Below are 27,753 nucleotides of genomic sequence, written 5' to 3'. Positions count from 1 at the left end.
CTTTCGAGTCGCAATCAAGCTCTCAAAATCATACTTGACTTTCGAGATGCCAGCGATAGATTCCAGTGTATTCATTAAGTTTTCGAAAATGACCGATTTTATTACTCCATATATTTAAATATATGCGCTTTGTCTATGTGACGCGTCGTCAATGGGGAGTACTTGTTATTCTTGATCAAGCCTCCTCGATCTCCACAGTGTGCATTCTTTCAACGGCGCTGCTATCAATTTTATAAGAAAGCTTGTAAAATGTTGAAGAATGATACGCGAAGGCTGTGTTTGTCATCGCTTTGAAATTAAGCGTATCTGGATGATACGTGCTTACGTCACAGCATGCGTGTCCTGTCCAGGTCACACGTTCGTATCTGGAACTTTTAACGAGACAATCTAAACATGGCAGATTTATAATCTGCCGTTCCAACCACTGAAATCGACTTTTCGCGTATGTGGAAAAGAGGCAATCATGTCTGTGCGTGCAAAGATCCATCTGCTACAATTTAGTCAAAATTCGACGAGCTAATGTCACGCCCGAATGCAGCATAATAATTGTTGCTTATTTGAATCGAGGTGTTGTTTTGTCGTAATCGTCTATTCCAACGTAGACAGCTTCCGGGAGTTTAGTGTCGGAGATCTTCTTGCTATTCGAATGAGATTCGACAGACGTATACGAATTTTGTTTCCGCGTATTGAATTGGAAAATTTCCGTAGATCCTGGTGATTTCATAGAATTTTTCCTGAACGATAACAATGAAGAGGTTTGCGCGGAACGGGGGATATTATGGTTGGCATGACATCGGTTATGGTACTTCAAGCACCCAAAGTTTAATAATGTGACATCATTGGATTTCATGGGATGTTGTTGCCCTGAGGTTCCGTCGGAAGACCAGAAATAAAAAATCGCTCACTCTGATAAATTTTTGATAAGAGTTCATGACACCACGTATCTGCGTGGTGTCACGATATCGGTGAACTCTAGTCATCCTGGTCGTGTCTATATACGATCAGCTTTATTTCGTTGCGGAAAGCTATATTCATTCATCTAATACGCTTTAGACACCTGCAGGCCTGGGCAGAAACATTTCTTACCAGTGCGGAACTGGTGTCTGCGATTTTAAGGCGTTCGTCTTCCGTGGGAGCATGCAATCGTCAATGTCCGCATAGATATTAATGCTGTCGGATTCATCTCCTCCTTTTACGAACACATCATGGTATTCATCGTCCGCGTCTTTCTGTTATGTATAAATACACATGTGTATATATGCATAAGATATAAAACAGAATATGTGGGCATCGGCTAGCCAAACGCAAAGGTTATATTGATACATTGCCACTTGCTGTCAAAGTAGTAATCGGTGGCACTCACGTAGAAGTAGAAGTAATGTCGTAAATTTCTAATCAACGACAAGTAGAAGTAGCCATTTCCCATAAATTAAAAAGTAAGTATTCAAGGCCTAGGTTTGCCTACTAAAACTGAAAACGGTTAAGTAGAAGCGAAAGTAGTCTTCAATCATTGTGATTTGAGGCGAAGCCTGTATACATTGCATTTACGGTGGTCTTGTTTGATGCCCTATTTTTGTTCTTCGTGATATTCGCAATCTCGCCGTTTCTTAGTCGTAAGACTACATGTGTCCAATATCGTATAATAGGAGTAATATGTGGCAACTATACATATATCTCTATAGAGTGGTAGGATTCAATTTTTTGTCAACCGATTCTATCACAAATGTGATATTTATACGGCGGTTGGTTCCCTCATAAAAATCCATTGATAGTAGGCAGTAATGCTAACCGGTTGACTGATCTCATGAAATGTCGTCAGACGGTCCAATAGGACCATGGCCGAAACAGTACTTCGTCACCCTCCCCCACACCCCACACCAAAATGAACGTCGGTCTTGAGTACCCCATATGGTCGTAAACCTAACTTATGGGGGCTTTGCCCCCCAGACCGCCACCACGACAGGCCTTTTACTGGTGAGAGAAAGGCACAGTTACTGTGAAAGTAAATATGGATATGCGGGTGCGTGTGCGTATAGCCGCGCGAAGCGCAAAAATATTCATACTAAGGATTGAAATATGTCTATAATATTGATAATTGCAGATGTTGCTGATTAATTTCCATCAGATCAGATTTACTGCTAGAGCTGAGGGAGGTGCTGGCTTTAGATAGCAAGCGCAGGACTATTCCGCGTCTATGTACAAATTGGACATTGGACAATGGTCAATTGGCAATATGCCATATACATTGATGGTTTCGGCCAACATGCTGATGTACTCCTCGGCCAATGTTTTATTAGGTAACACACTTCGCGATATCGCAAGTTGGCTGAAACTCGTGGAAAGGTACGTGGGTGCCCATTAGGGTTGTTCAGATTTGAAAAATTGTCCGGAAACTTCGGCCATTGTGATCCAAATGATGGTTTAGTACACAAAAACAATTTTATGAGCAATTTTGGTCATCTTCATCGTGATCTTCCTTTTCCTCAAAGCCCTCAAAGATCAGGGGCCAATTCTCCTAATTATTGGGGATTCCCCAGACTTTTTACCTCGCTCTTATTGTAAAGCAGCGCTCTGAGGTGATGATTGCACCTTTAGTGGAGTCTGCAGTTGAAAACGACCGTCTATAGGTGATAAATATCATGGTAATATATCTTTTTGGCAATCGTATTGAACTACATATGCCAGTGCGACCTTCTGGTACATGTGTTGTTATCTCTATAGGCCCACTGCTACAGCTAGTCAGCCTATATGAATGAGACAATTGCTTGCATTTCCAGGTTGCTTTTATTTTGTTAACGTTGGTGAAAGATCTATCAAGTAGGAATATAATGTGCAATGCCAGTGCCTCCGGACAATTTCAGCTCATTTGTAAAATACTGAGTTGTCTAATTTGATTGAGGACCGGAATTTAGTTGAAGAATGTCTGAAACAAAGCGGAGAAGGGTTGTACCTGTCCTGCAAAGAACAAGAGACAAGTCCACTACTCAATATTCCCGTTCACTTATTGCCCGAAGACGACCAAAACGCAGGACTGTCCTGTTCAAAGAGTCTAAGAGGTTGCCATAGTGTGGAATATGACAAGGGTACCTACTGAGCAACATTGTGAAAATCCAACAAGTTCATGATACAAGGCTTGCTCTTGTAACAACAAGAGAGTCAAGTGAAGGCAATGTATGTTTTTGAAACTCAATGAATTTATGGTAAGAACATTTTGAATAATCAAACTTCATGAAGCAAATTATGGCAAAAAATAATCCAGCACGTTATAACATTTTCGTGGCTTGCGACAATTGGTATTATCATTGAAAAGATGTTGAGAATTCCAAGTAATTTTCCATCTGTATGCTGAGGATAAGAAGACAATATCACAGCCAATGCTTCATAGTTTGTTCCAAATCTGTCTTCTGTTAACTTTCCATCCCAGTGTATAGCAGCATGATTGGGTAGGTCTTGTTGGTATGACTCAAATATATCATGTGGAACCTTACGGCGATTAGCCTTTATATGTCTCTTTTATACTTAATATGGATAGCACAAAGGCATCAATATTCCCTCCGCATGCCTGCATGAAAGCACTAAGTAGCATAGTTGCTTGGTTATCAGTCAATTTTAGGCGGTCCAGCTCATCAGTAATATGTTTCTTTCTTAACAAGTTTCTAGGAGCTTGAAGTTCAATATATGAAGGATATTTCATTGCAGCATCATAATCAGAGGGTGGTGTACTGGGTTCCTTCCCAGGCGATGAGGACATTAATGTAGCAAATGCATCACTAGAACTTATGCTCGCAGATGCTGAAACAGGTTCGTCACTGATCTCAGCCTGGTTTCTTTCAAAGGTCTCATGTTTTCCTGCGAGTCGTGCACTGCGAGAATACTATTGGTTCTCATAAAATGCGATGTCTTCATTTTTCTGAGATGGCGGCAACTGCGTCGCAATGTCCAAGGTCCCCCAACTTATCGAGTTCATCACAATTGACATGTTCATTTGAAGAGAATAAAGTTCAAGCGGCATGAAGTTTGGCAACCTCTTACAACAGTTTGAAGAAGAAATTCCTGCGTTTTAGTGGTCTTGGGGCAGTTTTCTTTCAGATATAGCAGATATTTTAAAACTGGGAGTGACTGATACAATCAGATGACTGTCCGCTCGAATAGTAACCAGACTTTGATCTTGTTCTTGGTGAATCCGGCACTACCTTTCTACGCTTTGTGTCAGGCATTCTTCTTCTACTAAATTGCAATCTACCATCAAATGGAATTACTCGTTATGTTACAGATAAACTAAAATTGAGGTAAATATTACTGACATTACATATCATACACCTTTCAATACATTTACTGCTTAAAAAGTAGCTGCAAATCTCTGCATTTGTTCACGACTTTGCAACCCAACGGCGCTCCTTCGAAGTACGATCCATAACAAACCAGTGTCACCCGTGCAACTAATAAATGCTTCCCATGACCACGATAGACAGGTTTTGAACAGGAAAACGGAGATACATCTGATATTTATAAGACAACATTTACGTACAATTTTGAAAACACATATACTACCTTGCAATTCCTTATTTCTGCACAACCGTTTTCAACTGATAACATCACAAAAGCTACAAACTGGTTACACGGTCAACACTACAGAGCACCACGTCAACGTAAACACTCTGGAGCAGTGGTTCCCAAACTTTTTCGGTGTGAGGGCCAAATTTCGAATTTCAGAGCACGCTTGGGGCCGCACGAATACTATGGCTATGAAACGGACCCAAACAGTCATCATGGCTATTTCGGAGTGGTTTTATTGCCCTGGCGAGATTTCAAAACTGTACACTGTTTACCGGTACTTATATGCTGCATTGCTTGGGTGTCCGTTGAGTGAATCAACTTTACACGTCTATACGCGCGAAGCGCGAGAAATTTCTTTACTTTCATGACTGAATCGGTCAATATGATCGGGAATGGCTCAATTGCATGTATTGCTATCAATTTTCCTCTTGTCTCTGATCACGTAATCTGATTTACCGGTAGAGCTGAGTGAGGTGTGTTTGAAAAGGTGTAGGCCCCCTCAATAGTAATTAAACATATCCGGGGGTATACCCGTTGGCAGGAACGTAACGGCACTTCGTCAGGACCCCGGGTTCCCACAGGGTGATACACTGACCCCACATGACGTTGTTCGCTTTTTGCCACGAAATTAAAGTTGTACTGTTAATTGAGACAGCGCGACGCGCGAATATTTCGATAATTCATGATAAAATCGGGAATTGCATGGTTGTTTCTTTGCCCACGTAATGTGATTTACCGGTAGAGCTGAGTGAGAGGTGTCTTTGAAACTCCAGACCCAATAAAATTAAACATCTTCGGGCGGGCAGACCCATAGATATGACTTCTCCACATTATGTTATTTCGTGACATCCTGTGTGCTATATCAAAAAATGTAGAATAGCCCAAACCTACGAAACTGGAAGATACCACGATTTCAGATTGGTATTTCTTCACTGGCATATAATTTTATTTCCTGCGGAATGGTATTTGTCTTGTGATGTTCAGATTGCCAAGACGAGAACATTCGGCGCCTATATGGACAAATAAACCTATATGTATTTGTAAATATAACGAGGCTTTTGGTATTTCGAAGTTTCTGGTCAGCATAAAAGTAGCCCTTTTCGGCCAAGGCTTTCTCGCTACCGATCGTTCTGACACACGTCTTGGAGTCACATGTTACATGGCCTAAAACTTTATATGTCTTGGTGCGTTGTGGTGCGGTCATGTCCAACGCTGATATGCCCATTTCTATAAATCTTGCGTATTTCGTCTTGGGGAAGAGCACCCAATAATCAAGATATGCGGCGAATTGAAATCGCGCATAGCGCGCAACATTTTTGAAGAAGTTGCATAAATTTTCCAAAAAATACTCTATGATTTATGCTAATTAACAAAATAATTTTGGGCCCCCTTCGAGCTCGGCCCCCCTCAATTGGGGGTTTGGGGTGCGGTAGTTACGGCCCTGAATATAGCACTACCAATTATGCTGCTTTTAGCCGACTAAGCAGTATGCATTTAGGCGTATTCAACCGTGAGTCACGTGTTGCACATCTAGTTATCATCGGGCCAAGCCAAGCAAGAGTATTTTATAAATATAATTTTTTTTTTCATAAATCGATTTCTGAATATATTTTGGGGGCCGCAAGAAGGCTCTCTGGGGGCCGCACTTGGGAATCACTGCTCTGGAGTATCAGCTGTAGTAAGGAGAAATGACCTCGGGATCTTTGGGGGCTTTGAGGAAAAGGAAGATCACGATGAAGATGACCAAAATTGCTCATAAAATTGTTTTTGTGTACTAAACCATCATTTGGATCACAATGGTCGAAGTTTCCTGACAATTTTTCAAATCTGAACAACCCTAGTGCCCATATTAAAAAGTAGAGAATTGATTACACTAAATCGCGCGAAGCGGGTTGGAACTGTTGAATTTGTACGAAATCTCCCACAAAATACTCTAAAATTCATATCGATTTGCGAAATAGTTTTGGGCTCCATTCGAGCTCGGGCCCCGCAATTGGGGGGTTTAGGGTGTGGCAGTTACGGCCCTTTTAATAGGATGAACCAGCTGAATCCGTCCACTGTCTCTATCTCTAATGAAATGATGTGTCATCTCATATATATGCGGAAGGTTTTACCGGAACATTTTGAATTCGTCTCCTTTCAACTGCAGCTTGTACGCTTTTACTGGACGGAGGAGGCGGACGCTTCGGCGGAGCTGAATTTGATTCTACCAAGCAAACACAATCATTACCTAATCGAATCAAGAAAGGGATTCTCATTACTTGAAGCATCGGTTACGGCATCTGCGTCCGATTTTCGATGGACTGTGGGCGGCGGCGGCGGGCGAACAGTTGGGCGTGGCGGGGGAGCGTTCGCAGGCCGTTTGATAGTCGGCCTCAGCTTCGGTTGAAGTTGGTCCGCGTCAGTGTCGGTGCCTGCTTCTTCGATGTTAGACGGTCTTAACAGTCGGGTGGGGGAGATTTTTTATCGGGTATAACGAATTGCGGGCTATAGATATTTCCGTTAAGAAAATTTCACGTACAAAATATGCTGATAGACACTAAGTGCGCGTGAAATCAATTAATTCTATGCTGCTGCTGTCGTCCGTCAACTCGTGTTCCTCATGAATTTTCATATTGCAAAAGTACTCTGTACTATTATACTCCTATATCGCACACCATAATAAGATACCTAATGATTTTTAGATTCAAAACCTTACAAAAGTACATTTTCTGCGAAAACAAATCATGGGTTACAGATAGGGTTGCGGTGGAATAGTATATTCATAATGAAATTAACCCGAATATTTTCGGCTGACACTCGTCAGGGATAATCGTCAGCAACTAGTAGAGAATTCAAAAGAACATCGTATATCAACAATCGTATCACAAGATATGACGTCACCAGCATGAAATGCTGAATGCGAGAGCGTTCAATGTGCTATTTTTAGATGATACACGAACTCTTTTGTTGGCACAGCCTTGGCTGGTGTATTTTGATAAAAGTCCAAGGCACACAAGTGAAAGTGTGAGCGACCCTTACCGAGTACGCGAAATCGACATTTTTTCAAGTATTCATAGAATTATGGCATAATTTTGCGACTTAAAAAAATTGTCTTTTTCTAAAAATACCTTTGTTCAAAACACTGTTTAAAACATGTTTTAAACAAAGTGTTCTAAACAATCATTTGTTTTTAATGAAACAGTTACGTTACAGCCAGGCTAACATTACAGATACGTAATATATTCAACACGAATCGAGTGGTAACAGTCGGACCTGGGCATGTAGTCGGCAGTCACCAATACCGCCGACTGCCAGCAATGGCGATGCGTGTCCTTGTCCATTTATATACATGCTAAATTACAAGTAAGCGTATAGCGTTTTCCAAAACAGCCGCTAATAGTCGCAAGAAGAAGTAGCAGGGAATACAGTTCGAAAAGGTCAATAACTTTGAACGTAGTTTACGACCAAACATATTGCAGGATATTGCAAGATGCACTCTCGTAAGCGACAAACATGGAATAGCAATTGGCATTCACGACACCAATGACCAATGCCATGTCAATCACCATTCCGCGAGTGTGATACATGCTGGCATACACTCGCAGTCATTAACCATGTTAAATATAGTTGAGGCAGTCGAAGTTCAAGCGACTTCGCTAATCAAAAATTGTAGGCGTTGATAGAATCAGTATAATGTAGCCACTCTAGTAAAGTGGAAGTAGAGAATGCCTGTATTATGGTAATAGTAATTCGTTACTTACTAACACTGGTCATGAGCATATACTTACATATTCTTGTTGTGAAAATTCGACGACGACGGTGCTTTCATGACTTCCGAAAGCGATTTACTACTCCCTCGTACGCTAGAAGAATTCGATTCTCCTCTGCCTTGGTCGGTAATTCGAGAATTGAACTCGTCAACCGTGTGGTGTCGCAACATAGGTTTATAACTGATTGTAGATTTAGCAGGGATAGCAGGTTTAGAAACACTTGATTTGGAACTTTCGATGTCAACTTTTCGTGAAGGATCCACGTTTCGTTGAGACATCAAGTTAAGTAGTTCTTGCATGGCAGGACTTTTCGGTTTTTCTGCATTTTCCTCCGATGCCGACTGTGATTTCATCAGTTCATTTTTCTTTCCGGAAGGCCCTAGAGCAGATGTGACGTCTACCGTTACTGCTGCGGATTGCACAGCTGAGTGTTCCGGAGATGTATCATTGTTTTGTAGAGAATCAACTTTGAATTTTGCGGTGTTGATATTCAGACGCGTCATAGTAGTGGGTGACTTCGATGCCGCGTTTCGTACTTTGGACGCCGTATCTTGTATCTTAGTTTCTGCAACGTAACTGAGTTGAGATGTCATACTGCCCACATAAAGCGTGTTTCGATGGATACCGGAATTCACGGTCCGACCATCATCTACAGTGTAGTATAGCGCTTCGGTATTCTGTATCTTCACATCATTGCCAGAGGACTTTTCTATGTATCTGTTGTTTGGCGATGTGTACGGATTCTAAACACGCTAGACTTATTTTACAGACAGCATTATATGTTATGTATCCAATCCACCTCTACTGAAGATTCTCGTTGCGTCCAATATGAAATTTTACTTTGTGTGATCTCCTTATCAGTTTGAGACTCTGGTCTCCCTGTTTGCGTGCCTTTGAAATAAATGGCAATGATTCGAATGCTTAAATGCCCCAAGCGTGCATCCTTACCGTCGTTGGAATGTGTCGATGTAGACTCTTTACCTTCTCCAGTTGATTGCTTCGGTGGTACAGGCGGAAACTGAAGTGGGGATGCCTAGATTTATTCCTTATCAAGTTTTAAATGTATGCATTACGACACAAACCATAATTGGCATAGATGGTGGTCTTAGCCTTCTTATCGTGTTGGGTGATCTTAGCACCACGTCATCTTTCGTATCATGGTTCTCATTTCTCGAGTCCGATGATGGTCCGGACAAAGTCGCAAGGTGCGTTGTAGAAATGCTGTACTTCGACACATCGATGTAGTGATCGTCTGGCTGGACTGTGTCCGACATCTGAGATTCAGGCGAATTGCTTCTCTGTTACATACGTTTCAATAACCAGTTTAGTTACGCAAGCTTTTTCACATCTGGGATTCTTTCTTGGAACACTGGGTGGTAAGAGCAGTTTCGTGTATTCGCAGGCATTCAAACGATCAGCAAAATATCTGACCAGATTACCTTGGATGTTTTGTCGTAAGATCCCGAAAGCCGTCTGCATTCTGGCGCATTCTCGTTGATCATCTCCTCGTTTGGATTCGACAAAGAACGAGGACGGATAGCCTGCCACGGCTGTGTCTGACTGTGACCTTCATCGACCGCCAGACGACCATTCACGACTCTATGGCGAAAATCCGGATGTTGCGCTGTCGGCCGAATTGCTGAAGAGCCTGGAAAATTCCAACCCTTGACAGTGCGCAAGACGTCGACTAATAGTTATACACTGTTGGCAGATGTGGTCAGTAACAGAGTACTTCTACTTTTTTGAGGAACTCAAGTCAGTTATGCCTACTTGCACCACTTACTCAAGTGGTGATGATTTTAAGTTACTTTGGGGCAAAGTTATGCACCTGTAATACTTATTCTTTAGATCCTTGAAAATCCCTATACTTCTACTTGTGCCTCATTAGAAATTCAATTTGTTACTTCTACTTCTACAGGAGTACCAATAGTTAGTATGCTGTGACCATCTGGGACTGTTTGGTCGAGATATGCTGTGTGATTTGTCAGTTTATTCGTTGGATATGAGTGTATGCTCGCAATCATCACAATACGTTGTAAATTAACTATAGATTGACATAGGTGGATTTTCTAGATTTCCGCAATGATGTGGGTGTCCTCTGGTACATAATCCAACACCACTTTACAAACGAGACAATATGGATGTGGTGGATTCTATTCGCATGTATCGACGTTTTCCCCTTTTGGGTTTACTACATGTAAAAGGAGAGCACCTCAAGCTCAACCTATTAATAGCCTCTCGAGAATGAATGTATGTATATGCCTGGTTATCTTATACATCAGGGGTGCCCAAGCTGCGGCCGTATAATGGAATGAATGCGGCCGTCGGCACGCAATTCAATTAGTATGTGTTGGCAGTCGTCGACATGCATATTGAATTTATGAATTCAAACCCGAATTTTCAGAGATTATGATTCATTTTGAAATTTTCTGCGCGCTGGGAAGGATTCAAAGCGACTTTATTTTTTATTTTAATGTAATAGCACCCTTACAATCTGAGCACTACAGGACAGATGCGAACAGCAGAGGAAACTGATACGCCCCGTACAGAAACACCAACTTGAAATCGCGTGCTCCTTGCGAAAGAAATTTGTCTCTGGTATGTTGGAGCAATTCCAATATGTTTCGACTGGTTTCCTACAATCGCAGGCCCCGTTCCGCTATACCGACAATCCTGATGGGAGATCAAGTAATAACAGCATGCAACGAGGTTACAAGGTTACTATTGGCCCACCCGATGACCCATCATTAGGGATGGTGTGAACGTGAGGTTCACGTTCGTGTTCTGTGTGTGAACCTCGGAAATTTAGAGGTTCGCGTTCACAACAGAACCTTGGTAGGTTCTGCACTGTGAACCTTTTTCATATATCACAATTTTCACTTCATTATAACATCTTTGGTTCATATTAATTGCATTTCAACTGCGGGCCACTCTATGCATGGCGGATGGCGCTGGCAGCATTAAAAATCAACACTATGAACGGGCATGCACCTTGACAATCTCAAAAGTTTTAGGCTACTTGCTTTGCAACAAATGTTTGCTCGAAATATTCAGCTTTCCGTTTATGAATATTTAGTGTCTCTATGCTGTGAGTTGGACCTGCAATAACACAACATCACGAGCGAAATACGTAGTCAGCGAATGATGCTTATTCAACCAATCAGATTGATATCGTTTTCTGATGCAAAAAAGCTAGCACGAGTACGGGGCAATCTGGACCTCACATCTTTACTACATCACGAAAACCAAATCCTTGTGATTGAGGTGTTGGCTACTGCTGTAAAACTTGTTAATGGGGTAATATCGGTAGCAAGTATAGAAACCAGTTTTACACTCTGCTCAATATCAATGTAGCGATACTCAGACACCGAATACATTGTTCGGTCTAGCCTAGACCGTTAAGGCGTAAGCTTATATTCGCTGGTAAGTCCTCGTCGAAATTGTTGGCAAAGCGACGGAAGATATTGATTTTATAGGAGTATTATATCCTTTGATTGCCTCAGTTGATACATTTAGTGACGTTGAAAACGCCAACATGTACTTCTGCATTGTGACATGATGTGGCCCGAGTCGTCGCTATAGGTATCGTGTACATTAATATAGGCTATCACTTCATTGACAGATAAGGTACGAGTTAGCAATATGACGTCACGTGACGTCATGAGGTTCACGTTCGTGTTCACACAGAACCTTTCAAAAAGGTTCGCGTTCACACGAACCTGAACCTTTCAGAGGTTCACACCATCCCTACCCATCATCATTTATAACTTGTCCTAAATTTTTTGAAAACACCTGCATTAACTCTACCGGTTAATCTGATCACAAGAGCTGGCAAAAGATAAATGATTGATAGTAATATGTGAAACTACCAATATTAATGACGAAATTCATTCGTCAACCTGAAGATTTTACGATACCATGCCGTATTCCAGTAACTATTCATAACATGATGACTCGCGACTTCAGTGCGTCTTCTATGCGGATATGAATAAGTAGATTCGTCCGGAGTGCACCAGAAATGGACATGTGCAGTTTAACATGGATGTGTGGCGTCCAGTTAATTCATAACGACTATTGCCTGGAATGCGGACGTATACACGAGTAATCAAAGTGCGGCCGTCAAGAGCAAAAAGGTTGGTCACCCCTGATTTACACCAACTAGTATGTGTGTGACAGTCGAATGCTGTATCATTGTACCGAACAAGTCCACGAACCGTCTTCCCAGTTCGCAGCGAACGTCATAGTGAATCCGGAATGTCTATAATTCTTACCCCGCGAATTCGGCGTCGATGGCACGTAATACACCCCGTCCATTTCGGATTCGTCTCTATTCGACATCTGCAGCAATCGAAAAACAAGTTTCAGTGCTAACTAAATAAACTTTACCTACGACGACCCTTACCTGTGTCTCGGGTATTGGCGATGCAAAACTATATAGCGCGGGTGTAGTGAGAACGGTGGCAGTATCGGGTTCGCGCCGTGATCCAGTCGAGTGGGTTTCAGTGTCGACTGAAATAATCGGCGACGAAATTCGCCCAAGCTCTCTCGCTGGCGAAGCAGGCAGACTCTTCGAAGTCGCGTCGTTTATAGTAGACGGGTGGGATTTGTTAGGAGAAGTGCTGCTGAGCTTTCGGGGTTTTATTGCTTTGATGGCGGCTTTGAACTTGCTCGCGGCTTTCAGTTTTTTCTTCTTCTTATACCTCGCTCGTACATTATCGTCGATATCTGATACTGGACGGGGCCTGCAGGCGAAGGTGGTATATCAGACAAAATTAGTACTTAACAGAAGTATTATCGTGTATTTCTACTCAATTACAATTAGATGTAGAGATTTAGAAGACATGTCAAACTAACTATTCAAGTAGTTAGTTAGGAAATGTAGATTCGGTCCAGGGTTCGCAAACTTTTATCAGTAAATTGGAGGGTACTTTCGATATAACAATGTGCATACGCTTGACTAATGCAAAATGACTGATGAAACAATATTTAGGCGCAAATCTTGAAAATATATCCAGTTACCGCGATACAATGTCAATATTAACCTATAGTTGACATGTCAATCTCACTCATAATCAGAGGTGGTCAGTAACGAAGTACTTCTACTTTTTTTGAAGTACTCAAGTAGGTTTCCTCTTCTTGAGTACTTACTCAAGTAGATATAATTTCCCGCTACTTCTACCACTTTCTCCTAATAATATGTGATATACTTACTTACTTTTCGCTATTTTCAGTTTTTAAAGTAGAAGTAGTTTAATCCTCGAATCAGATAGATTGTGTGAAGAATTTCGAGGCTGTTTTCACGGAGTATCAACATTTAATTTCCATAAAAATCGAGTAAAGCCCAGAATTTTCGTCGCGCTTCGCGCACAGTAGACTAATATGATCTCTCGAACGTATCAGTGAATATAATTCAGGTATCGCGGGTTGCGTGGTTCCGTTCACACCGCATTGTCGCCCATATGAAATATTTCATCACAGTAAATAGGACCGATCAAAGCGTTTGAAGCTACGTTTCACAATCTAGCATTTACCTATGATGCCGTAATCTAGCGGCCCATATCGCGTCCTAATCTGGAAAACTTGACTGCAACAAAACTGGACAAAAGGCATGAAATATATTTTCCTCATTTTAGAAGTATTACTTATATTTCTCTTTCAATTCCCAGCATCATACTTTGTTGTTCTAATTAGTTTCAGTTCTATTGTCTGGAGAACATACATGTTGAAGCATAAAAGCAAGTGTAGCAATGCCTCTATTGACCGAAATTAAAGCTACTCTATATGTCATTTTACGATCAGCCATATTTCTTATTAACGTTTACTTATCGCGCAATGTGTTAACACCGTATCCGACACAACTTCTCCGTATTGCTCTTCGACCAAACTACGGGGGAAGGCGCCATACCATGATATTTTCTAAATCGGGGTGTTCGAATAAACAGAGGATTAGTATCGCATTGCCATATCAATGCTATCATTTTCATTCCATGATGTGGACGAATGGTTATGCTGTCGAAAATTGGATACCTCCTGGGATGCATCAATATGAATCAAGCTTTGCACCTTCGGCAAAGCTTTTGACAGTCCATGCGAACGAATTACGATTGTTTTCACAACTACTAACTTACTTGAGTTGATTTAAAGACAGTCAATTCTACTTCTACTTTAAGTAGTTTTCGGCTGCTTTTAAAAGGACTACTTCTACTCGTACTTGAGTAGATTTTTCAGTCGCTACATCTACTTCTACTTGAGTAGATTTCTTGACTACTTTGACCACATCTGCTCATAATAGCAATGATTATAGTGGACATATCACAAAAACTACCTTGTACTGTACAAAATAGTACTTTAGTCTATAAAACTGATGAATAGAAGTGGCAGCAGTCTAAGAACATAACCAATTGAGTCAAGTAGGATAAATCTGCTTGAGTACCTGATAACGAAAAAGTAGAAGTACATATCAGTGACCACCAGAGTTGGATCAATTGTAAATGTAATTGTAATTGAATGTAAATAATTACATTTTTCAATGTAATTGTAATGTAATTGTATTTGAAGCATTTTTATTTTGTGTAATTGCAATTGTAATTGTAATTTGACAAAAATTTTGCTCAATTACAATTTCAATTACATTAAATTGCTATTGAGACCTGACAAGCACGACATAAAATAATTGACTTATAATGCATTCTCTTGAAATGTCGACAAGGAATTTGGTGGATCCATTCGCGGAAGCCCTCGACTGCGCCCTTGCGGGCGAAGTTTTTTTTTTATTTTTACCGCTATGCTGCTGCCATTGTATACAATTTTTAGATTACTAACCAACGGATGGATTCGCAACACGTGACTCACGATTGAATACGCCGAGAAGCGAACTGCTGAGCCGGCTAAAAGCAGCAGAATTGATAGTCCCATACCTGGCGATCCAAGTGTCGAAATGTGATATGTATGGTCCTAATCGAAAGCTAGTGTCGCACTGATTCCGCAATAAAAGTATAATTCCAGGCAATGGTACCATCCCAAAATAGTCGTGAAAGTCTGGGAATCGGCATTGTTCTGAACAATCGCTGGGCGTAATTGGCAATTGTTGTGGTCATGCTGCTGCAGCGCTCTCACTTTTCAGAACAGTCGGCCTTAAACGGCTATTTTGGACCAGTTACATTGCCCTGACGAGATTTTATTTTGTATTTTCGGAATTAGTACATCAATAGCTTACGATAAAGACCAGATCCATCAAATTTGGACGCATGGATCGCCAGCTCTAGGACTACAAAGTTTGCTGCTTTTAGCCGGCTCTGCGGTACGTTTGTCGGTGCATTCATCCGTGACTCACATCTTGCGCATCTATCCGTGGGTTGGCAATCTACAATACGATTTCAGATCACGATGCTGCATCGTTACTTCGTCTGGCTAACTAACCAGACCACTGGATATTATATAACGTATTATCTGACAAAGCACGGTTTTGTTTTTACTCCTCATCCTAATTCCTACGTCCCTCGATAAAAATAATATTATTTCTTTAATTATATACTATATACGCAAATCCAACTCGTGCATATAATATAATACTTTTTCAACGACATACTGCACCCTATCCTTAATCCTAACCCATAGGAAATTAGGTAAATACCATTTTACATTTCCAATTACGTGAGCCATAATTACCGAGCATACAAAACACGCTTATATTACGACACAATGACATCTTACATAGCATACTATGTACGCACGTAAACGCATTTATTACAACACAATCTGAACTAGACTTGAATTGTTGTTAAATACGACGCTACGGTTGTCAAGGAGCACGGTTGAATTTATGATTATTCAATTACATGTTTAAACAGCAGCAATTGTAATTGTAATTGTAATGTAATTGAAGCATGCAAGGAGTAATTGTAATTGTAATTGTAATTGTAATTGAACTGAAATAATGTAATTATTCCAACTCTGGTGACCACCTTCGCCTGCGTGTTATCATGAAATAGATTATAAGGCTTCAGTAGAGATGAACCGACTGCAAGACTGTGACAATTGATAATTGGTAATTTGATAATAAGTTCTATCAATGTGGCATACTAACTACAATACAAAAATTCTCAAAGTGTTACTAATGGGGTTGGCGTATTGCATCGAGTAAGAAAGCGAAGCACTGCCAGCTTATAGTGATAACAGTATAGGATTGGCCTATACTTATGCAACCGAATATGTAAAGATCACTGTAATCTACTTGTGTGACGGCCATCGTGGAGAATTGGGAACATATATGTCATATCCCACAAGCCGATGTGTTATTATTTCTATGAATCATCGAAGTGCCACGCAATTATTCAGATTCCGCAATGCATTAGCAGCCTTTATACATGTCGACCTGTAGCGGGCTGCACGCGTGAGTTCCTCTATAGTTGATTCAAACATCACAAAGGCCGTCATATTATTTGCTAACAGGTAATACAAAGCCGACTTTATTGTATTAGTATGTATAGCAGAGTTGGATCAATTGTAATTTGTAATTGAGCTGAATGTAATTAATTACATTTTTTCATGTAATTGTAATTGAAGCATTTCTGTTTTGTGTAATTGTAATTGTAACTTGATAAAAATTTTGCTCAATTACAATTCCAATTACATTGTTGTGGAAACCTGACAATCACAACATAAAATAATCAATCAATCAGGAAAATCCTGTACGGACCAGGATGACGGCGAGGGGCCGCAAGGCCTTAAGGCCTTAGTACACAGTCGCCACCTGTAATAATTAACCTATTTACATCGGTGTTCTATGCGTGCCGCGTTATAACTAGATAATTCAGCCATGCTAACCTGTTTCACATATTTCAGTAGCGACGCAGAAAACTTTGTGAATTACAATATAGGCTAAACCAGTGGTTGTCAAACTGGCGGGCGTGCCCCCTTGGGCGGCGTGAAAGCATCTGAACGGGGGCGCGAAGCTCCGGTAAACTGAAATTTTTCCGCGCTTGGCGCGATTCACCTCCATTTCATAGTTATTGCTCTGTGTATAGTCGGAATTTCATATTGGATAACTCTCTCATCAACAGTCATAACCTTCCATGCCATCAAACTATTTGTAAGGATTGTTTACATTCTGGGCCGATTGTGTGATATGACGATAAGGGGGACACGAAATATTTTACTGTCATTAAGGGTGTGTGTCTAAAAATGTTAGAGAACCAGTGGGCTAAACTAAATCTTGATATTTCAAAAATGGATCAACAGCAAATAAGCTCTTCCGAAACCTGTGCTGAAACATTTCCCACATCACGGTCAGAGTTTTATTTTTAAATGTCTGACCCGTACCGAGGCTTGCTGCAACAATTGCAAAAAGAAATTCAAGTTTTCAACCAAGGCTTCATCAAACTTGATCACGCATTTGTTGAGATGTTATCCCAATCTTACCTCCAATCTTGGCCAAATTTACTTGGGCCAGAAATTTTCATACCCTAATGTTCATCAATTGCAATCCAACAGTTTCCGAGCGAGTGAAAATGTAAGTGCGAACCAAAATGTTGCAATTCGTAGTTATCAGTAGGTTCTTTCCTTTTGCATTTATTGTAATTTTACACATCTTATCGGTATCATCCTTATCGCTGACGCCTTACCAATTAGATTTCATTATCCTCACTCAGCTCTGAATAGCCTAATCGTTTGATTACATTTCATTGACTGTTCTGTAGCCTATTCGCAGTTAGTCGCTCAAACTTTTGGTTGTTAACAGTCGCTTGAAACATTTTTCTGTGTTTGTAGTTTTCAGTACTCATGATTAGGAATAGTTCGAAGACGTTTTTTTAATTAAAGGGTATTCTACGTATCATGAATGAAACATGAGTACTGAATAGCTTGAGATTGTTGCTAATTACGTCGCTACGGCTGTCAAAGAACACCTCTCTACCTAATCAATTACATGTTCAACAGTAATTGTAATTGCAATTGTAATTTGACATTTTAACATTGAGTAATTGTAATGTAATTGAAACATTCAAGAAAGTAGTTGTAATTGTTATTGTAATTGTAATTGCACTGAATTATTGTAATTGATCCAACTCTGATGTATAGCAGTATTTCTCAACCTTTACTGACCCTCGGAACACTTACGCTAATCTTCAAACCTTTCCAATTTTCACTGAGTCATAAAAATAAAAATCTCTCGCAATACACATCTAACTACACGTATAATACATTGTTACTGGTACCCAAAATGACTTGTGCATCAACATGGTGCTAAAATACCAATTAATTTTCACATAAAACGATAACAATATAGTCGATATTTATTGCAAGTGTTCCCAAGTGTTTCGTGGAAAACCGGTTAAGAATCATTTACATATAGCATGCATAAATATGATATGGACATATCATATATCGATGTAAATCTTGTTTTGGTCATTTTGAATACCTGTCGGTTCTGTACTCTTGAGATTTATCAGCTTGCATGGTCGCTAGCAAGTTTCCGTGCGGATCACGAAATCCAGGGGTGTCCGACGCGTGGAACGAAACGTAATTATCTTCTTCGTAAGTGACGGAAGCGTCGGAAACGTTCCTAGGCCTGCCGTGTTCCGACGCAGACGAGGTCGTGTCTGATGCGTCGGAGTAAGTGCCGGATTCGTAGGAAAAGTTGGATTTCCATGACGACTCGCGAGATATGTTCCCCGTTGGAGAGTAACTCGGAAGAGAGATGGTCAGTTTCGCGTCTGCTGTCTGATGAAATGGGATGATATCAAGCCTATCGCATGCTATACTGGAGTATGGTAGATATTGCTATTGTAATACTGGTTTCTAATGGCTCGCATGTCACTTATGTGTGACGAGCAACACGCACTGACCAGGGATGTAATGACTCGAGTAGCTATTTTTTGCTGACTCGACTTGACTAGAGTCTATTTTGTATTGACTCGACTTGTACTCGGGTCATTTTGCATGATCAAGTCATACGACTCGAACCAAGTCATAAGACTAGAGACTATAGGAGAGTCAAGACAGGCATTTCATGTAACTTCGAAGAATAGTAAAGTAACCACGTTACCGGTAATTCGTCGATCAGTCCTAATACTAAAAAATAGGGCCAGAAACTGTCAAGACTGATGAAAATTACAATGTTATGAATACGAGCCATTCTATATCACTCGAGCAGAGTTGAAAAAAGTGGATTGAATCGGATTGAACTGAAAAGTAAACAGTGAACATAACTATTCGGATTCGGACTCGAGTCCAAACACTTTGACTCGGACTCGACCCTCTACTACCTAACTTGGACTCGAACTTGACTCGGAGGTGAATTGAAAATGACTCGACTTGACTCGAGTCAAAACTGTAAAAGTGAGATAGACTTGTGACTTGGGACCTTGTGACCTGGTTACAACCCTGGCACTCACTCATTATACAACCGTATTTAATATTCTCCTGCACCGATGTGAAATGAGTGGTTCGTGACGTCGCTTTTTGATGATTTTGAATGGGGCTTAATCTATGTCGATTTGCCCCGAAAGACATTGTGGCCCCCGAACCTTTACGAAGAATCTAATGGGAATAAGATAATTTTAAATGTCCTTCAGTTAAGATGCGATTACGAAGTCAACGTTGTTTTGATGGTCATATTAAACCGTCAGTCACTACAGGACAGTGGACGGGAACATATGGCCCGAGAGCCATTTATGGCTCTTTTGGGGATAGCATATGACTCTTTGACGGACTTTTTACTCAATTTATCTATATTGCAGCAATTTCCTTGTAAATTTTCATGACGGCAATACTTATTATTCTTGCGGCAGCGCAACACGTCTTTGAGAGGTCAAGACATTGTAGTATCCAGGGTTAGTGGCTTGTAACGCCCTCTTTTCAAAAATCTCCAAATTTAGGTTTCTGTCGCACCAGTGACCAACACCACTCACAAATTCGATCTACCCATGCAGCATCGCGCGCCTATAGAAATTTGAATTGCACGATACCTTGTTTAACGAATGAGATTAGCAGACATGGCGACACCTGCAGGACAATGCAGTTTTCAAATACACATTGTCCTCCTGATCGACGCCGAGAAATAAAATGCCTTGAAAGTGACATTCACAATTACAAATTCAAATTTAAAACGCAATACATATCTATCCATTTTCTTGATCGGTTAGTGGCTTTTTAGCACCGCCGTAAAATGTATGTGTGTAACGCAACGCTGCGTTACGCCGAATATTTTCGAATTTGATCAATGCTTGGATTTTCAGAATCAGCGCGTCAATTACATTTCATTAATATCGGTGATTTTAAATTCTAAGCTATTTACGATGAGTTTCGCTGTCACAGGTGAGGCATGGCCCTATGTGCCTCATCTGAGCCTTACCTCATCCCTGATGACATCTGGGGCACTGCTTCACTTTCCTCCCCTAAACCCGCGTCATTGACGTATCACACGGTGGGTATGTACTGCTGTAGTGACCATGTTTGGCTCCACCTACTCAAGTGGGCAGAAAAATATGGCGCACACTACGAATCTCTATTAGCGCTACCAACACGTCATGGATGTTCAATTGCGACGTAACAATTGATTGACATGTATGGTTCTTTTGGGGTTACAATGGAAAATATTGGGCCAATATGACTCTTCAGTCGAAAAGGTTTACCGACCACTGCTATAGGGCTTGACAGTACGATTCCAGTCGTACTCCGAGTTATATTACGGTTATAAATCATACGTGCCTACGTGCGAGCATCTCTGAATTATGAATGTTGTGTTTGATTTATGCCGTGGTGGGAGTCTGAGGTAAGTTATATGGATGCATCTAACAGGGGTGTATATTCACACCTGTATATCACGGGTGGTACACCAGAGTGAATACTAGGGCTCTTCAAAAATGACTTTTTTTCTCAAATCGTACTGGCCACTTGATAAAATTGTTAGGTTACCTAATTTAAGCCTACACACCAAATTTGGTTCACTTCCAACCAGTAGCCGCATTGCTACAGGACAAGAAAGTTTATATTTATTATATACAAATAAATGACAAGAATTTGAAAATTTTCTGTTCACCTCATGAAAGCGTTAGGTTGTGTATAGAAACGATGATCGCCAAATTTGGTCCAATTCCAATCAGTAGAAGCGGAGGTATTGCCTTCGAAAAATTTGGATTCGAATAAAATAGTATTTACGGTGGGCACCAGTATAATAAATAATTAAAGAATTGGTCACCGTAAACACTATTTTATTCATAATAAAAAATTTTCGACGGCCATAACTCCGCTTCCACTGGTTGGAATTGAACCAAATTTGGTGAACATCGTTTCTATACACAACCTAACACTTTCATGGGGTTAACAGAGAATCTTTGCTATTTATTTTTATATAATCAATAGAAACTTTGTTCTCCTGTAGCAATGCGGCTACTGCGGTTGGAATTGAACCAAATTCGGTGTGTAGGCTTAAATTAGGTAACCTAACAATTTTATCAAGTAGCCAGTGCGATTTGTGCAAAAGTCATTTTGAAGAGCTCGAGTGAATACACAGTACACACTCTTTTAGCTAAGAGTGTAGCCTCGTAACCTCGATTGGCCGTATCTTAGCATGGAAAAACATTTTGAATAAGGCTAAGAATATTCACGGAACGTGCTGCCAAGTAGAGATCGACCCTCGCAAATAGTAGCGTTGCAGACACACGAAGCTATTCTGGATTACGTGTAACGAACTTGACCAGCAATGAAGGTGTATATTTGAACTTCAAACTCATTGTTGCAGTTATGAATTCATGATAGGTGGTGCTCGAATACTGAATCCTCGGATACTCCGTTTGGACCAGCTCTATTTACCACACATGTATGCATACTTCGAAAATGAATCTAAAATTAGCAATGGATACTTTCATGGGCCTACATGCGATTCCAGGTAAATGCACTCGCAATAGGTTAATTATACGTGCGCGTGACTGCGCCAACTTTAGTGACATCTTAGTGATGCTGTTCAAAAAGTCGTTGGTAACGTTAACATCTTAAACTTACTTCCGTATTTGTAAAGCTCGACTGCATGGATCTGAAGCGTAGGTTATCGTTTGGACTGACAGAACCTATGAGACGAAAGAACGTCACATATTAATTCTAAATGATAATAATCTCATTTCTATGTTGGTCTACCCGAGTCCAAGGTGTCATGACCCTCGAAAGATGCGATTTCGGAAATTGAAGAAGTCGCCAACGAGGACATATCGACCATCTGTCTCATTTTCGACTCCTTGACAGTTTGTCGGGCCCGCTGCCATCTTGAACCGATGTTTTCTGGCAGCAATGTTCTTTCGTGATCTGCGGCGGTGGCGATTGGTAAATCGGAAGGGGCGGCGTAATGAGGATCCATGTCGGAAATTGGTTGTTCGATTTGTACTTCGTCTCTGTGCGATGAAAAACAGAATAGAAGCCTGCAGTTTATTGACTATAGTGTTGAATAGCTATTATTTCATCGGGGCTGGGGTGTCATGATACAGCTAAAAACGGAAATAGACATATATATTGATAGTCACATCTACGTCGACATTGTCAAGCGATATTCATATTTAACAGACACGCCTATAGTATCCTTTACCACAGTTAACTATATACCATCATTGAGAGAGCTTCAGAAGCTAATGTCGTGCAGCCATCAATATTATAATGACAATGTATTGGTCGCTGGAAATCGATCAAGAAAGAATGAGCTCATGTCCCCCTGACAGATACATATTGAGACTTACATATATCTGCCATCCGAATTCGAACAATTACCTGATCATTATTCCAAATAACGTGTCCAAAGTACAAGAAAAGTATTGGTTGATTCTCGTAGCTGCTTTCGCATGAATGGTTAGAGTGACATATGCATATATTATATCCACCCCATACTTATAGTATAGTGATGAAAATATTAAATTTGTTTTGATATTCGATTTATATTATATTGTGAATGGTGTGGATATCTCTTGTTGTATCCACAATAGTCAATTTCTCATGCATTTTTGAGTAGTCACTCAGAATCTATTTTTATTCACTGTAAATGCTACCACTGTGCGACTGTACGGGTACGCGCATAATCCGAAACGTGGCGACTGTGTGGTCAGGCCTGGCGGCCCCGTCGTCGCCAACCAACCGTACCGGACTTTACCTGTAGCAAAGAAATCGTGAAGCTATTTTTCTGTAGCCCGATTTTCCTTGATGTCCACGTAAATGTGTACGCCAGTATAAGTAATAACTAATAAATATATTGCGTCTAATCTATAAATTAAATACCAAAAAATGAAGATTGAAGAATAGTCATCTAGAAATGCCTGGTATCTGCAGAAAGTGCAGATATGTTAGTAGAAGATAATGTGCGTCAGATACCTTTGATGGTGATTAGAAGACTCATTGGTTTCCCTGCCGTTTCCGCTTCCATGCTGATAGTTATGACTTTGCAATTGATTGAGTTTTCCATTATTTGCCTCGCTCCCGACGACGCTGTGAACTGGGGTATTTCTCGGTAGACGTTCATATAATGGTTCTTCGGATTTGTTGGTGTCTTCCAGCTTCGGCGAGGTACGATTCACATGCGTTACATTAACTGATTTCAGAGGCGGCACTTGATAGGCACACTCGCCGCTATCACTATTTCCAATTTTTGCCTCGCTACCGATGACGCTGCGAACCGGGGTATTTTTCGGTACACGTTGATATAATGATTCTTCGTCTTTGCTCGTACGTTTCGTATTCGGCGAGCTAGGATTTGCACGCTCCAAATTCATTGATTTCGGAATCGGTACTTGGTAGACACATTCGCCGCTATTGTGATCTGAATTGTTGTCATCGGCTGCCTTCCTTACTGATTGCACAAGTGCGGTTCCTGTAAGCGGCCTGGTGTGTTTCGAAGATAGGCTTAAATAAATTGGGTCTTCCTGTGGTTTGAAAGACTTTGTCTCAACCTGGAAAGGTATTTACTTCGGGAGTCAACCTTGCGAATCGACTATAAACAATATGAATGCAAAACGCAGATATTTACCTCTTGTTGGGTTCCCTCTTTTCCTGACGGATTCGTGTTAGGCTTGGTAGATCGCGACTTTTGATTGGGAGGTGTCCGATTACCTTGATTCAGTGCTTTTATCCTATCTTGAATTGATAATTTTTGGTTGTCCATAGCATTGGGTATTCCGCGGTCCGTACTATACCTTCACGCGATCATGTTTCTAAATCTTTTTACCATAAAAGTATACGCGTAACGAATAGATTTTTCGGAATGGGTTCAAGAATTCGAATGTGTCAGTTTACTGTTACATTAGCACTTAAATGTTACCAACTTCTCAACCACATATAGAAACGATATTTTCTAAACAACAGCTGGCTATTTATGCATCAAAACTTTCTCATCAGCAAGGCTTGAATACTCTTCATATAAATTTCCATCTGCAAATCTAAATTCCGTTTCACGCTAGGAACTACGTGTTTTTCGTTGACACTCTTGAAAGTACGCATATAAATCGGAATCTGCATGAACGTATGGTAGTTTTTATGAAGCAGTTCGAGTGAAGTCATATTTAATTGTTTGCTGATAAACTTCGATATGTGGCTGAGCTTTTCTGAAAGTGATCATGCATGAACCTTCACAGTCGTATCATGTTACCTGATATATACGTGTCTACTGTCTATGTCTATATGCAACAATTACTCACCAACCAAGACAGCCACTTTTGAGGTGTAACTAATCAAAATCATCATATTACGTGTGCTGCAATCGCTAGGTTCATTCGCCCTTACCAAAACATTATGCTGCTCTGAATTTACAATTCACATGCAAACTAGACTCCTCCATATCTAATTGACGGAATCACATGAATGCAAATCTCGACTTACTATGGATTTTGATGCGATATAATCCAACACGTAAGTAGCCTGTGTAATACCTATGTGTAATTCGTCACGTATATGCGTCCGGAAAATAGCATACTGACTCAGCGTCTTGTGAAGATGCGGATGTATGAATGCCCAATCAATTGTAGCAGTCGAAGCTATGAATGTAAAACAGAAACAGGATATTCATTTAAACTCACACGATATCTGTTTGATTTATAATCGCCGGACGAGATGACCATCGCGAGCGTAACTTTCATTTCATTTGTCATCAGGAATTGAACTCTTACAGCAGATGCTCCCGGCCGATATTGAGAATTGCGTGAGCATGTGCGTGCAGTTGTGCGCTGTGCACTGGTACAGTGTGTATAGTGATGTGTTAATGGGAAATTCATATAGCCATAGCACATGCCCAAAAATATAATATCGAGAATGGGTAGGACCTAGGACAGTGGTCGGGAGCCTATGATGTGCGAGCCGTATACGGCTCTTTTGGGTATAACATACGGCTCTTTCACGAATTTATCAATATTGCAGCAACTTGTTAGTAAATGTTCATGACGGCCAGAATAAATATTCTGGTGTCAGCATAAACATGTATTTGAGATGTCAAGGCAATGGGGTATCCGCGGTTAGGGGCTCGTTACCCCCTTTTCAGAATCCCCAGATTTAAGTTGCTGTCGCGTCGGCGACTAACACCAATCGCGAATTCGATCTATCTTCCATCGCGCGCCTCGAAATCTTGGATTACACGATTGATCAAAGAGAATAACAGACAGGACGACGCTTGTAGGACAATGGAGTTGTCAAACAAACATTGTCTTCCTCATCTACGCCAAGAAATATACTGCCTTGGAAGTGACATTCGCAGTTAAAGATTCAAATTAAAAACAACGCCATAGCTATCCATGTTCTTGATTGATAAGTAGCCTTTTAGCTACTCCGTAATAATGTATGGCGTAGGCGTGTAATACAACGTCATGTTGCGCTGAATACCTTAGAAGTCGCTCAATATTTAGATTTTCCGAATCAGCGCTACAGTTACATTTGCTTAATTTCAGTGATTAGAAATTCTGAGCTATTTGCGATGAGTTGCGCTATCACAGGTCAGGCTTGGTACATCTGAGCCTCATCTGTGCCTTACCTCTCGTTTCACGCTCAATTATCCATCAATACATGTGAAAATCACATGATTTTTGGAATAAAAATGTTTAAAATCTAGTGATTCATAAACATCGATAGAATATACTGATAAAAAGCATCTCCTTCACTCATCCCCGACTCACTTGTCTCCCCTCCTCGCACGTCACTGACATATCACACCCTACAGTGGGTATAGGTACCGTTGTTGTGACCATGTTTGACTCCACCTCCGCATGTGAGCAGCAAAATATGACGCACAATACGAATCCCATATATCAGTGCTACCAATACGTCACGAATTTTCAATTGTGACGTAACAGTTGATTGGCATATGGCTCTTCGGTCGAAAAAGGTTCCCAACCCCTGGCCTAGGACCTGACAATTCCATATATAGAATTAACATAATTTTATCGGACTGAATATCAACCGGATTTCGTCGCTGTCGACTAGTTTCCTATCTACCTACTTCAATACGTTTATATTTAGAGCCCTAGGATTAGGATTGGGATTAGGAGGGCCCTATAGGCGAAACTTCCAGGGGTTCCTTCTGAACGGCTCCGCTCCTTAATTTTTTTTCTTCCAACGTCACCTTTCGGAAATTTTCATGGTTTGGCGCCCCCCATGTTTTAAGGACTGTACCAAAGGCGATAGGGTAGAGGTCCATGTCCGTCCAATTTTTTCAGGGTTTACACTTGAGTGACTTGACCATTGGAAATATTTCGCGCTTGAATCGATCTCCATGACCACTCGACAAATTTGAGATCTGATAATTGTATGCACTATTTCGGCGATAAAATCATGGTTCCTATAACAGCTGTTCAGTACAGGCTCATACCTCGGGGCCAATTAATTGTACACACCCTGCTTCGGTGACGTTGTGGGCTATTTTGTAGTTCTCGAAAACAATAATATTTAGGTAATAATTCTGGTCAGAATGCTTCAAATCATATCTGTACAAATGGCTTCCACTCTCAAAAGGGGTACACAACCACGCTTCCATATTTCCGGACGCAGTGTGCTGGTGGGCGAACCCCAATCTAGTGTGATCGATTGTGTTAAGATGATTTTGCTATCTAAAAGTACAAGCATGAAGCGTAAAAAACACAATTAAGATGTAACAGAGTAACCACAGCATTCGTGGAAACATTAAATACATCGTCGCCCCAAGGGGTCGCTGGCGACATGGTTAAGAACCATCTGTTTGACGGGTGCAGATTTTAATGATCGGCCCCTGATTATGGTACCATGTTCTACATAGGTACATATTTTCACGCCAATTCGCAAAATGATAACTAAAAATCGCGTAAATGTTGGTGGAGGTACCCTCATAAAATCAGACTAAGTTCAGAAATTTAATGATCAACCACCGTTACGGTGCCATATTCTACATGAATACATGTCTTTTCATGGTTATTCGCAAAACTATTTGATAACTAAAAATCGCGTAAATGTAGGA

General features: G+C 40.7%; 2 protein-coding genes across 4 annotated transcripts in view; one reads left to right on the top strand and one right to left on the bottom strand.

Moving 5' to 3' along the window:
- The window catches only part of LOC145441406 (uncharacterized), a 118,617-nt gene that overhangs the window by 72,337 nt on the left and 18,527 nt on the right, over nucleotides 1–27,753 (top strand). The gene's annotated exons all lie outside the window — the stretch shown is intronic.
- Nucleotides 467–25,230, bottom strand: LOC145441403 (uncharacterized). 2 transcript variants are annotated; one of them, XM_080319254.1, is made up of 17 exons: nucleotides 24,310–25,230; nucleotides 23,658–24,232; nucleotides 22,443–22,693; nucleotides 22,311–22,375; nucleotides 18,727–19,028; nucleotides 12,712–13,051; nucleotides 12,581–12,647; nucleotides 9,749–9,957; nucleotides 9,392–9,583; nucleotides 9,258–9,327; nucleotides 9,109–9,188; nucleotides 8,935–9,052; nucleotides 8,328–8,874; nucleotides 6,819–6,994; nucleotides 6,672–6,763; nucleotides 1,087–1,229; nucleotides 467–734 (listed from the first exon to the last, which is right to left on the bottom strand). In XM_080319254.1, the coding sequence occupies exons 1-17, from the start codon at nucleotides 24,442–24,444 to the stop codon at nucleotides 554–556; spliced, it is 3,543 nt and encodes a 1,180-aa protein (XP_080175380.1). In that variant the 5' UTR covers nucleotides 24,445–25,230; the 3' UTR covers nucleotides 467–553. The 2 variants fall into 2 exon arrangements, with proteins under 2 accessions (XP_080175380.1, XP_080175379.1); XM_080319253.1 differs by having other exon boundaries at nucleotides 9,109–9,200; nucleotides 24,310–25,228.

Source organism: Botryllus schlosseri, chromosome 6 (genome assembly GCF_051294905.1).
Source record: "Botryllus schlosseri isolate E-star chromosome 6, Bs_hap1, whole genome shotgun sequence".
NCBI classification, from domain to species: Eukaryota; Metazoa; Chordata; class Ascidiacea; order Stolidobranchia; family Styelidae; genus Botryllus; species Botryllus schlosseri.
Note: the sequence above shows the minus strand (reverse complement) of the source record. Positions and strands in the feature narration are given on the sequence as shown.

Coding starts and splice junctions, on each gene's coding strand:
- LOC145441403 (XM_080319253.1), bottom strand. CDS start 24,444: ATGGACAACCAAAAATTATCAATTCAAGATAGGATAAAAGCACTGAAT. Junction 22,694..23,657: donor TCTTCTAATCACCATCAAAG/GTATCTGACGCA, acceptor TTCATCGCACAG/AGACGAAGTACAAATCGAAC. Junction 12,648..12,711: donor CGCCAATACCCGAGACACAG/GTAAGGGTCGTC, acceptor CGATTGCTGCAG/ATGTCGAATAGAGACGAATC.